The following is a 12,484-nucleotide window of genomic DNA, read 5'->3' on the forward strand; positions in this document are numbered from 1 at the left end:
CCAAAGTCAGCTGCTTAACCAAATGAGCCACCCAAGTGCCCGTATTTTATTTTTTCTTAATATTTATTGAGAGAGAGAGAGAGAGAGAGAGAGTGAGTGAGAGAGAGCAGGAACAGGGGGCAGGGGAAGGGGTAGGTGTGGAGGGGCAGGGGAGGGAGAGATTAAGAGAGAGAGAATCCCGACCCGACACAGGGCTCAATCTTAGGAACTGTGAGATCACAACCTGAGCTGAAATAAAAAATCAGGCACCCCTGGATTGTAAATTTTTAAAATCGTGTCTTAAGTAAAACGTGCAGGCAGGAAGAGTACTAGTCTTAAGAGAAAGATGAGTTGACCCTTGGACATTGAATTTGGACCTGAGATATTACAGAGACAATATGGATTTAAGAGTCCGTGACACAGAGGTGAAATCAGAAGTGGATTTGCCTTGGAGCTCAACTTTTCTGCCCCTTACTCTCCTGGACACTTCCAAGGACATATACCTCGTGTTGTGTGTGTAGGTTGTAATTATTTCTCTTTAAAAAGCTCCTTCAAGAATCATACGAACTTCAGGCCCCATAAAATCTGGACCTTTCAGGTTCAAGTCGGAAGGCAGTACCCGTGGGGTAATGAGAGATCAAGAGTTGGAAGAATCTAGTTACTGTCCTCAAAGGACAAAAGAGGTCAGCAGAGCAGGCCAGAGAAGCAGAGAGAAGGCCCGTAGGCCAGGAGGCTGCAGGGACATCAAAAAGACTCGAGGTTAACGATGGGTCACTGGCTTTGACCCTCCAAAAAAGTGGCCGATTTTAAAGTGTACACTGAGCGCACTGTGGGGGAAGTCCAGGTTGGGGGTGAGGGTGCTTCAAGACCGGGAATTGTGCAGTGGGTGTAGACCCCCTCGTCTGGCCAGGCCCACATGAAAGAAAAGGAGAGGATACCATTCCGCTCCTCGATTTTGATACTCTGTAAGTTCGCTTTTGCCTGTGTAGTCCCAATATTAATTGGGATTAATATTATCGTCCTGAGCATGGGGCTGGCCTTCTCTTTTATTACATTGCATTGCCCACTCATTGCGATTTTCTGTGGTCATGGTTGGATCCACTCCTCATCTGTAGTATAAGCCCGGTCAATGGCTAATATATGGGCTATTGCCTGGCACGGAATTTGCTTTTCTGTTTTGCTTTGTTTTTGCCCTAATAGCTTCACTTTTTCCATCCGTATGGAAGTCGGGAATTCTGTCGTCGGAGTTCAGGGGTTGAAGGCCATGGTGGAGAGTCAGAAGTCATGAGGCACGGGACGCTGGAAAGGCTGTTGTCTGTTATCTGGGATCACCAAGTCAAAGGTAAGGATGACTTCATCCCACACAGGGCGCCTCCCTACCTGATTTCCGATGGGCCGGGCTTGCCCAGAAAGGTTATTTTTTGAGTACGTTTCTCACTGGCTGGCGTCACAAGTTACTTTTAAAAAGATGCGATTAAAGGGTCCTGGGTTTTTTCTGCGAGAAGTCTTTCCCAGATAGCGTCAGTTCATGCGATCGGGTTTGCACTGGACTTTTTCTTTGCTTTGCTTAAATAGAACTGGCAGATTCCTGTTACCATCATCACTGAGGAGATGACATATATATAAAAAGGTAACACACCTACAGGCTCTACGGAAGAGCTGACCTTTGGGTAGCTGCGGCTCAGCTGGGATTTGGTTTTAAGCGGTGGGACAAATGCTGTCCTGTGCTCCAGGGAGAAACAAGCAGGGGGGCAGAGGATGGCCTCGCGCGCGCGCGTGTCTGGGTGTGCGCGCGCGCGCGGGGTGTGTGCGTGCAGGAGAGTGCGTGTGCGCAGGGGGGGCCAGGGAGGTTGCGGCAGAGGTTGCTTTGTGGAAAGCACTCGCGGGGTCAGAAGCGGCTTGGCGCTTCCCCTTGCTGGTTCCTCGAGGACACCCGGCTCTTCTTCACACTTCGTACTTGTAGGTTTCTCGCCGCCCCTACTTCCCTCGGGGGCTCTCGGGTGCGGGGAGCAGCGTGCTAGATGGCGGCTTCCAGGCCCCGGGAGCCCGCATAGGTGGAGGTGAGCGGCGCAGAAGGTGGCTGTTCAGAAGGTGGGAGGAGGGAAGGGGCCGAGCAGGAAAGGGCGTGTTGCCCTTTGCGGCTGGCGCCTCGACTGCGGCATTGTTACCTGAGGCAGCGCCTGAGCCCCGCCCCGCGCCGCCCTGCCCCCTCGCGGTCCCAGGCAGCCCTGGCTGCAGAGACCCGGGAAGAGGCGTTGGCGCTGGAGACGGCGGTGGGGAGCGAGGAGCGCGCGCGCGGACAGCCGGCCGCCGGTGAGTGGGAGCCAGACGGCCGAGGCAGGGGCGACCGCCGCTCGGGGGCATCGGGTCCCAGACACTCACCGGCTCCGGAGGGCCAAGGTGGGGGATCAGCCAGGACCGGGGCTGCGGCGCCAAGTCTCGGCTGCCTTCAAGCCTCCATGGAAAGGCTGGGGAGATTTGCGCTCCCTCCACACCCACCCGAGTGACTTCGGTGCCTGCACTACCCGGGCTGCAGAGGATAGCGATCGGTCTCTTGCGGATAAGCCGCGCTGGTCTAGAGAAAGAGCTAGGTCACGGGTCCCCTCTGGCTTGGCCCTGGCTCGGCCAGTTTAGCTTTAAGACTTTTGGATAAACTGTGCCCCCGCTGGATCCCCGCCGGATCCTAGAGCGCGCAGCCGGCCAGCGCGGAGCCCCGACTTGCCCCTCCGGACAGTGGGTGCGGGGTTGGCGAGGACGGCATCCGGGTGATGCGGACTGAGGATAAGGCGGCTCTTGCACGCTCGTCCTGGCCGTGCGAAGTTCAGGTTACAAGTTGCGCCCTGCGCTTTGAAGTTTGGGGAGGAAGGGGGTGGGCTGGTGAGTCAGCTCCAGCCACTGCGGTGCCCCTAGCTCCGGGTCCGCGGGCTCTCGGTTTAATCCTCTGACCAAACGCCAGGAGTCTCTCCTCTACATTTTTTTCGCCGGCTCTTACCCGCTCCCGTCTGGTGATTTGCAATGCGGCCGCCAGGCTTTCTTGCCTGCGCCCGGGACCCAGACCCGGGACGTGGGGGGAGGCGTCACCTCGAAGGTTCGAGGTCGGGGTGGAGCCCGCGTTGGCGAACCTGGAGGACACCCCCCCCCCCCTTCCCTTTGCTTCAAACACGGAGACACCTTCCCTAGTTAGCCTCCCCAACCCGCCCGGCTTTCTGGAGCTCTGTGCTGCTGCCGGGTGGAGGGGCGGATACCCGGGGATCGGTGCAGGGAGGAGGGGCGGACCCTAAAGCCCGGGCCCTCCAGGCGAGGGGGCGGGGCCGGGAGACCCCCCCCCCCCCGGCAGGCACGCCCCGGCCAGCCGGCCTCAGGGGGCCTGGGAGAAGCTAGCTGGTGCGGCGGCCCCTCCAGTCGCTTCTGCCCGCGGACGGGCGAACGCTCGGCGCTCCCGGGAGGCAGAGGGTCCAGCCCTTCCCCGGCGTCGGCCCTTTCTGCCCCGCGGGTGCCCGCACGGCCCGCAGCCGCGTCTCCCCGGCGCGCTCCCTCGCCCCGCGCAGCGGTCCCCGGCGAGCCGGCGCGGCCGTGTGGGCGTCTATCTCCGCGGCGCACCCGCGCGCGCTCCCCCGCCGCCGCTCCTGCCGCGGCCCAGATAAAGACGCGGCGGGAGGCTCGCGCGCGGCCCGGGGACCTCCCTGCCGCGGCCCCGCTGCGGCCGCGGGGGCCGCTGAGCGCGTGCCCTGGGGATTCGGCGGACGCGGCGCCCCGGAGCCCTCAGTGCAGCCGAGCCGGGGCCGTCTGGGTGAGTGGCTGGGGCAGGAGGCAGCACTCGGGGCTGGGGGCGGAAGGACTCGGTGGGCCGCTGGGCAGTGCAAAGACCTGGAAAACTACTGTGTATCCAGACTTGGCGAAAGAAATCGTGCCCCCGCCTCCCGCACGCCGAATTTCTTCGGACCCGGCAGTCAGTTTTCAAGCATCTGTTTGCACAGAAATTGTCCCTACCGTTCGGCCGTCTGTGACCCCCTCTGCTGACCCGCAGTTGTCTTCCCGGAATGAGTGGCGCGCGCTTCCTTCCCTCTCTCTCTAGAGCATCTTTGGCGCTCGGTTGCTTTTTTTCTTGCTTTCGGGACGTTGAGATAAATTGAAAACGCACATTCGAACAACAAGCGTTCTTTCTCTGCTCCCCGGGTGTTGCGCTCGGGGGCATCTGTGAAGTGTTTACGTTGTGCTGCAGACGAAACACGCTGACTGCTAACAGTCTTGGGTTCTCTCACTGCGGGCTGGAGTGCCAAGGTGAAGGGTTGAATGTTGCCAGCTCTGGTTCGGCTGTGTGGTTGACATTCTGTGTTTACTAATCAGGAAGGGTTTTGAAAGAGAGGTGGTCGGGGAGGAGCCTTTCTCAATGAAGTAGTGGATTGAGAGCAAATACCATGTATTTTAGAATCGCCGGTACTCTCTCTACCCTTTCTTCTCTCCCAGATTCAATAGGTCTGAGTGTTTTTCTTCTCTCCAAACCTGGCCTGCTCTGCCCGCGTTTGTCATCAGAAGGGTGTGTGCCAGCCCTTCCTGCTCCCACCTCATCTGTGACACAAGGCAGGAATGAAGGGGAAAGGTTTTCTGGAGGGTTTTCCTTGGCCGGTATTTACTTTTGATTATTGTTGACCTAGAGGGTGAGTGAGGAGCTGAGCAATAGAGCCCCACTAACCCTCTTTGAGGAAAACCCTTAGCTCTGAACTTTCAGGAACATGTCTTCCTCCTAAATATGCTGTGAAACGAAACATACATTTTCTGTCTTCTTCCCTCCCGCTCAGTCCCTTTAAGAGAACACCAAGAGCAAAGCAATGCTGGGTGTTGGGCCTGAGGGCTTCGTTCAAGACCCTTATGAACGTTCACATTCTGAGACTTTTTGCTTGCTGATCAACTAAAGACGTGGTCCTAACATCCCCCCATTGAAAAGTCACATGGTTAAAAAATGCTCAGCTGAGCTACAGCCTCCCTACACGGTTGGTCACTCAGGCACATCCCTGACGGGTCATGATTAGCACTCAGGGGACCTGAAGAGTTCTCATCTTCAGAGCCTTACAGTGACAGCCCAACATTTGACTCAGGGCTGGGCATTTGTCAGCCCCAGCAGCGGTCCTCCTTGCTGCTGAGATCCCCAACCTGTAGGTGAGATGTTAAATACAAACCTGTCTCTGCCCTGGGGAGATTGATGGGACACTTGACATTTTCCAGACAGAGCCAAGGCTAATTCCATTGTCCCTGCCAGCAATCGGCAGCTGTGAGAAACAGCAGTGGTTTTAGGGCTCCCTCAATACCTGTGTTCTAGCATATTTGGAGAGCGTGTGTTTGCGTCTTCACTGTGGACAGTACCCTCGTATATCAAATGTTCTTTGTGTAGCCTCTGTCTTAGTGTCTTATGAGACTGTGGAAAGGGTTAGAATGTCTGTCTGCACTCCCTTTTTTCCAGTGTCTCTTTGACATTGGAAATCCCAGCCAAAAGGAAAGCCCTATCAAAGCCCTATTGAAGCCAGTAGTAAAAGCATTAGCATCTTAGCTAATCATTGCTGGAGAATTTATTCATTAGAAGCTGTTGGGGGCCTAGGATCCTTATTTGTTACCCTGGGAAAAAATTAGCCAGACAACATACCAGCAACAGTGTCGTAAATTTTATTTTGTTCTTTCAACTTTTGAAAATAACATTCTTTCTCAGGATGGGGCAGTGGTTAGAATTATGCCAGTGCCTGACTAACACCTGTCACTTTTTACTTTGATAAGCTTTTATCTGGTACTTCTGTGCAAGGCACACGACTCAGAAAGGCTTGCATCCTCTGGAGCGTTAGTGTTAGAAAGTGGTGCCAGTGCACAAGCCAAGTGTGTGGTCTTTCTCGCTCTTTTTTTTTTTTTTTTTTTTTGGTGCCTCTGTATTTGCTGTTTGAAGTTTAACGGTGTATCCGCATGTATACTTATGCAGCAGTGAGTGAGTTACTGCTTTCTAGGATGGAGACTTTTTAAGGTGATCACCTATTCTTAACAGGAATGATCTGAATCGAGTCAGCATATCTGCAGTTGGAGGTGAATTGGAGGATTAGCAACTCTTCAATACATGAGATATTTTATGTACAGAAGTATTTTAAAATATGTAAGGATAAACTGCCAAGATTACCTGTACAGTCTTGAAAAAAGAAGAGTTCAAAATAACTATAAACTGTAATTGACAATGAGTCATTTGCTTAAGGGGTGCCAACGATGAAAACAACCTAGTTATGCCCCTAATGATAATTATGAAAACTCCTTTTAAAAGCCAGTTGCATCTCAAGTGAGCTGTAAGTTGGCTTGGATAAATAATTTCAGTTTTACTTTCTAAAAAATTATCTAGTGATGATGGCTACACAACGCTTCGGAAGTGCTTTATGTCACTGATGTACGCTTATAAATGGTTAAAATGGTGTTTTAAAAAATCCAATTAGTAGCTGGCAATGCTATCTTTTACCCATATATAGTTTTCAAAAGTTAAGTATTCAAATGTTTTATAAAAACATTTGTTCTTGTAATTTAGAGATAATATATGGTCACTGAGTATTGAAAAAGGACAAATCTACTAACTTAGAAAGCAAAGAATGGGTCTATCAAAGGTATTTTTCTGGCAATCAGGAGTAACTTAGCATTTTACCTACAAACCCAATACATATTTTAAAGAAAATATGTGAAAGTAAAGAGAAATCCTATGGATATATGACACTGGTTATTGTTAATACTAGCTAACTATGCTACCCAGGCATCTTGGTACATATGTTAGCTCATTTATTCTTTTGCAGACCAATGAAACAGTATATCTTTATATTATAGATGAGGATGCTGAGATGTAGGTTAAATAACCTCAGGTTGCTCATCAAACAAGTATCAGAACTGAGGTCTGAGGGAAAAAAATCTATTCTGAAGTCTTCACTCTTATGGCCAAGGCAGTCCTGCCTCTTATATATGATGGTTTTGTGTAAAGTATTTCAAAATATTTGAATTAGTGCTATCAGACAGATTACTCCTATGTAATCCAGTATTGTTTGACAATGTGTGTCTGTAAGCGTGAATTTTCACAATGATGTTGTAAAAGGATAATTACACTCAGAAGGCCAGTTGAATAAAGCCTTTCCATGTGGCCCTTTATGACCTGGAGGAAATGATCCCCTTTTTACATGCCCACATAGTTGGGGTGCTCACTTCATAAGGGTCCTTTCTTCTACATCCTCAGTGAACCTGAAGAAATGTAGTTCTTTTGACCTCTGTTTTCACATCAGGTCCATAACAACTCAATACCCAAAACAAACATTTAAAGGTCAATAAAAACACAAGCTACTAAAATTAGTCAGTGACTGTGGATAAGGGGTAGACATGTGGCAGGTATGATATGGGCAGCGTATCCTTGTATGTATGTGTCTTCTTGCTAATAGTGTCGCAGAAGAAGCAGAAGAGGTAGGCAAGAAGTTCTGGTTGCTTTCAAAGAGTGGCTTCACTAGAATCGAAATGGTAACATTGGAAGCAATGAGAGAGGTCATGTAATCGATCCCAACCTCCTAATTTTACAGACAACAAAACTGAAGTCTAGTGAGGTGAAGCGATTTGTCTAAAATGTAAGCAGTGCTGCTTGATTTAGAACCACAACCTTTAATCTTTAAATTTAGTGTTTTTCCCCCTCTATTTGTGGGGGAGCCCCATCACCATGTGGAACAGGAACATGGTGGCCCTGACTCCAGGGGAATGAGTTTGGTCACTATTGTATCATCTCCAAATACCTTGCCTATTACATGCAAGGCAGAGGATGCCCTTTGACCAAGTGCCTGGTAAGGGACATGTCTATACTGGTGAAAGGCAGGATCATACACGAATACCTAATGCTTCAGCCGTTTGGGTGATTTCCCTAGGGGTTGGGTATCCATTGCTCAAAGAAAACGAACCAGTTAGTGAACAAGTAGTTTATTCATAAAGTGACCAATATGTGCTGAACCTATAGCGGGTTCCCAGTAGATGTGTCTTTTACTGATTAACGGAAGGTTTCCAAGTTGGATGTGTTGCTGCTGCTTTGGCAGCATTTCCAAGCAGTAAAATGTGTTTGGTTCACATTTAGAAAAGTATTAGTCTCCTTTAATGCTCTACTGGATGTGTTGCGTTGCCTCTCATTGACGGTAATGCCCAGCCCGCCACTCTACGAGGACGGGCACTAGGCTCTGAAGGGAAGCTAGTATTCACATGTTTTCCTGTACTGATGTCAAGGTGTTTTATCTTTGTAGGTTTGGAAGATGACACACAGCACAGTTGCCTCTTTCTCTGGCAGCAGACGAGCAGGTGAAAAAGTATGACCCAAGTTTGATGTTTGTGTCTGCTTCCCCGAGGTCAAGAAATTATCTCCTTAGAAGGCAACAGTACTATGCATGTTATGAATTGTGTCTCCTTGGTCAGCGATAAAGAAAATGGGAATATCGCCTCGGCAGCTGGATTCATGATCGGGCAAACACCACCGCCGCCGCCGCCTCCTCCACCCCCTCCACCTCCACCATGTCCGTATTCAGGGGAGGCCTTTCTGCCCTCTCCTCCTCCTCCACCCCCACCTCCACTGCCCGGGAGGCCTCCGGTCCCACCTCCCCCTCCAGGACTACCCCCAGCTTCTCACATGAACGGCTACAGCCACCTTGGTAAGAAGAAGCGGATGAGAAACTTTTTTTGGAAAACCATTCCAGAGGAGCAAGTTCGTGGCAAAACCAACATCTGGACTTTGGTGGCCAGGCAGCAGCATCAATACCAAATTGATACAAAGACCATCGAGGAACTCTTCGGGCAGCAAGAAGACACGACCAAGCCTTCCCTTTCCAGGAGAGGAGGAACTTTAAATTCATCCTTCAGAGATGCTAGAGAAGAGGTAAGAACGGATGGAGGAGGGATAATCCCCCACACGCCGCATTGTTTGTGTTTGGGAGGGTGTGTGTGTTTTAAAACTTGCTAAATCACTCACAAATAAGATCGTGCAAGAGAGTGTGCTCTGGAAATGATAGAAAGGGCCTTATGCGAAGAGCTTGAGCTGACTAGCAAAAAAGTGTAAGCGTGCATGCCACATCCTCCCAGACATCCCGGTGGATTATGACCTCACGCAGAGAACATGCTATCTGGGGCCATCGTCCTTTGGCTTCTCAGCACTGCCCTGTCTCCAGCACATCTGCTGCGGTTTCCCCTGGCGGAGCAGTTCTGCTGAAGGCCGTATTAGTAGCCGGAGCTCCTGAACTCCATTAACTGAGATTAACAGGAACTTCTGAGACAAAATGCCTTTTGTTAAATGCACCATTAACTACTATACATCCTTAAGGTTTTATCCCTATTGGGATAAAAACCATCCCTCTAGTTTTCCTTCCCTAAGAGTTAGCCTTCATTCCTCTGAGCTCTGAATTACACTATGGCCACTGTGGAATAGAGATTTCCAAAAAGTTCAGTGCATAAAGCTAGTTTTTAGATGGATTTTCTAGGAAGCATATTTCCAGTTAACAATAAATGTCTTACACTGAGAATAAAGCTAACAGGTTATATGAAGTTCACCAAAAGCATGATTTCAGAACTACTGATTACCTTATATATGTTAAAGAAACTGAATTAAAAATTGAATTTGAAAGTACTGTTTAGAAACAAAGTAAATTGAGAAACCTCCTTTACTTGCTCCCTGCTCCTCCCCCACTCACACACACTGTCTCTCTCTCTCAAAAATAAATAAAAACAAGGGTGCCTGGGTGGCTCAGTCGGTTGGGCATCTGACTTCGGCTCAGGTCATGACCTCAGGGGTCGTGGGTTCGAGCCCCGCATCAGGCTCTGTGCTGACAGCTGTCTCAGACCTTGGAGCCTGTTTCACATTCTGTATTTTCCTCTCTCTCTGACCCTACTCTGTTCATGCTCTCTGTCTTTCTCTCTCTCTCTCTCTCTCTCTCTCAGAAATAAATAAAACATTAAAAAAATTTTTTAAATAAATACAAACATTAAAAAATTAAAAAGAAACAAAGTAAATTGAGAAACCTCCTCTACTTTCTAGCAGAAGTCATTAGGAAATCAGAGATTGAAAGCAAAGCCTGCTTCAGATTCTGTATCTCCCTTTCTCTCTCTCACCTGCTTACGCTGTGTGTGTCTCTGTCTGTCTCAGAAATAGATAAAAACATTAAAAAAATTAAAAAAAAAAAGAAAGCAAAGAATGTTGCCCACCAAAAAAAAGGGGGGGGGGAGGGGCAACAATTCAAAATGTGGAATTATTTTTAAGGGAGACGGAGTGTGAGCAGGGGAGGGGCAGAGAGAGAGGGAGACGCGGATTTGGAAGCAGGCTCCAGCCCTGGGCTCTGAGCTGTCAGCACAGAGCCCGATGTGGGGCTCAAACCCATGAGCCACCCGTGAGATCATGACCTGAGCCAAAGTCGGATGTTTAACCGACTGAGCCACCCAGTGCCCCCAAATGTATCATTTTAAAAATCTGTTCTCTAAGAACAGAGGAAATAGGTCAAAGGTGGAGTGGATCAGGGAAGAGAGTAGGCAGGGCTCCGGGACGAAGTAGCATCTTTCTGCATGATTAAATTCCTTAGCTGATAGTCTTGACCTCTTTCCTCTGAGTGACTCAGGAGCATGTTAATTTCTCTTCTCCATGAATTCACTTGGGAGTCCTCGAACTTGGTGGTATGGTCCCCTGTTGAAATAGTCAAGAGTCGATTAATTATAACATGGAAACGCTGGGATTAGAATTAAGTGTGGGAAGTGAATTTGACAGGAAGTCTTCACAACAGACAGTCCCGAGTGCTCTCCCCTGCTGAACATAGGCTTTCCCTGCTCTTCCCTTTATGTGAAGCCCTTTTATTTCTTAGTGTATCCTTTCAATATTGGAAAGAGCAAGAAGTCACTTCCTTAGTACCCTGGCCTTTGCCCCAGCTTCCAGCAGAAACTTCTTACTGTATGGTAGGGAACCGTTGTTCCCTAGTGCTGCTTACTGAATGCAGGAACTGTGAAGGAGAGAGTGGGTGGGCACATGGAGCCCGAGTCCCAGGATACCACCTGTAGCGGGCAGACGGGGGTCTAGCTCACCAGGCGCCTGGGGAGGCAGCTCCCGGGTTAGAATGGGTGGCATCCTTTATGAATTGGAGACATTTATTTTGCCAAATGATAGTTCGAGGACCTACAAGGAACTTGCAGCTTTATGTCCAGGAGAGGTTAAGAACCACTTGGGGGGGAGGGGAGTAGCAGGGAGTGTGGTATCTTTTCCAAACTACAGCAGAAGCAGAAATGTCAATCTCCAGGCCGCATCTAAAATTCAGAAATGAAAGGCCTTTCCCCTCAACCCCCTCCACCCCGTCACCCCAGAGGCAATTTTACTTTTTCTTTCTGCTGTCACTTAAAAAATACCTGAAACTAAATAATAATTATTTTTTAATTATTATTTTTAATTGTGATAAAATACACATTACATTTACCATCTAACCATTTTTTAAATTTTTAAATGTTTTATTTATTTTTTCTTTTTCTTTTTTTTATAGTTTATATTTATTGTTGAAACAGAGAGAGACAGAGCATGAGTGGGGGAGGGGCAGAGAGAGAGAGGGAGACACAGAATCTGAAACAGGCTCCAGGGTCTGAGCTGCCTGCACAAAACCCGACCTGGGGCTCGAACCCACGAACTGCGAGATCATGACCTGAGCCGAAGTCAGATGCCTAACCGACTGAGCCGCCCAGGCGCCCCCCGTTTTATTTATTTTTGAGAGAGAGAGACAGAGTAGGAGCAGGGGAGGGGCAGAGAGAAAGGGAGACACAGAATCTGAAGGCTCCAGGCTCTGAGCTGTCAGCATAGAGCCCGAGGCGGGGCTCGAACTTGTGAACCACGAGACGATGACCTGAGCTGAAGTCAGACGCTTAACCGACTGAGCTACCCCGGCATCCCCATTTTAACCATTTTTAAATGGAATCATATTGTATTTGTCTTTTTGTGACTGGGGTAGTTTACTTTGCATAACATGCTTCTGGCTCCTCTGTGTTGTGGGATGTGTCAGAATGTTAAGGCTGAATGATATTCCATTGTACATATTTACCACATTTTGTTCATCTGGTCATCCGTCAATGGCTATTTGGGTTGCTCCACCTTTTGGCTCTTGTGAATATGCTGCTATGAACATGGGTGTGCAAGTATTTTTACTTTTAATAGTTGAAGGTCCTAAGCTGAGAGACAGCCACTAGAAAGAGAAGTTAAGTCACCATGACTGTGTGTCATAAGATAATCTAACTCTCCAACTCTTTAGTACTCAGGTAGGATAAGTGGTTAGGCAGAAGGACTTAAGTGTATTAGGTAATAGTGTCAATAATAGAGGGTTATCCGGAATTAATTTTCAGTTTTTCATGCTGTCTCCAACATGGCTAGAAGTACATATACTTTTTAAATTTTCAGCAAAAGACTACGGTAGATGCTGTTTCCTTCCCTCATTAGATTTTCTTCTAAAGCAATGACAACTCAGCAGAG

At 48.9% G+C, this 12,484-nt stretch overlaps 1 protein-coding gene across 2 annotated transcripts in view; it reads left to right on the top strand.

The window, feature by feature from the left end:
• Positions 1-1,452: 1,452 nt before the first annotated feature.
• Positions 1,453-12,484, top strand: part of FHDC1 (FH2 domain containing 1) — a 42,750-nt gene continuing 31,718 nt past the window's right edge. Inside the window, exons 1-2 of one of the 2 annotated variants that reach the window (XM_039234342.1) lie at positions 1,453-1,609; positions 8,253-8,878. In XM_039234342.1, coding sequence (XP_039090273.1) covers positions 8,390-8,878 — 489 coding nt within the window. In that variant the 5' untranslated portion in view covers positions 1,453-1,609; positions 8,253-8,389. Of the gene's footprint in view, positions 1,610-2,231; positions 2,293-8,252; positions 8,879-12,484 lie in introns of those variants that run through there. The other variant, XM_039234343.1, reaches the window with a different exon arrangement.

This window comes from Hyaena hyaena, unplaced genomic scaffold, assembly GCF_003009895.1.
Source record: "Hyaena hyaena isolate Hyena2069 unplaced genomic scaffold, ASM300989v1 scaffold_89, whole genome shotgun sequence".
Taxonomy (NCBI): domain Eukaryota; kingdom Metazoa; phylum Chordata; class Mammalia; order Carnivora; family Hyaenidae; genus Hyaena; species Hyaena hyaena.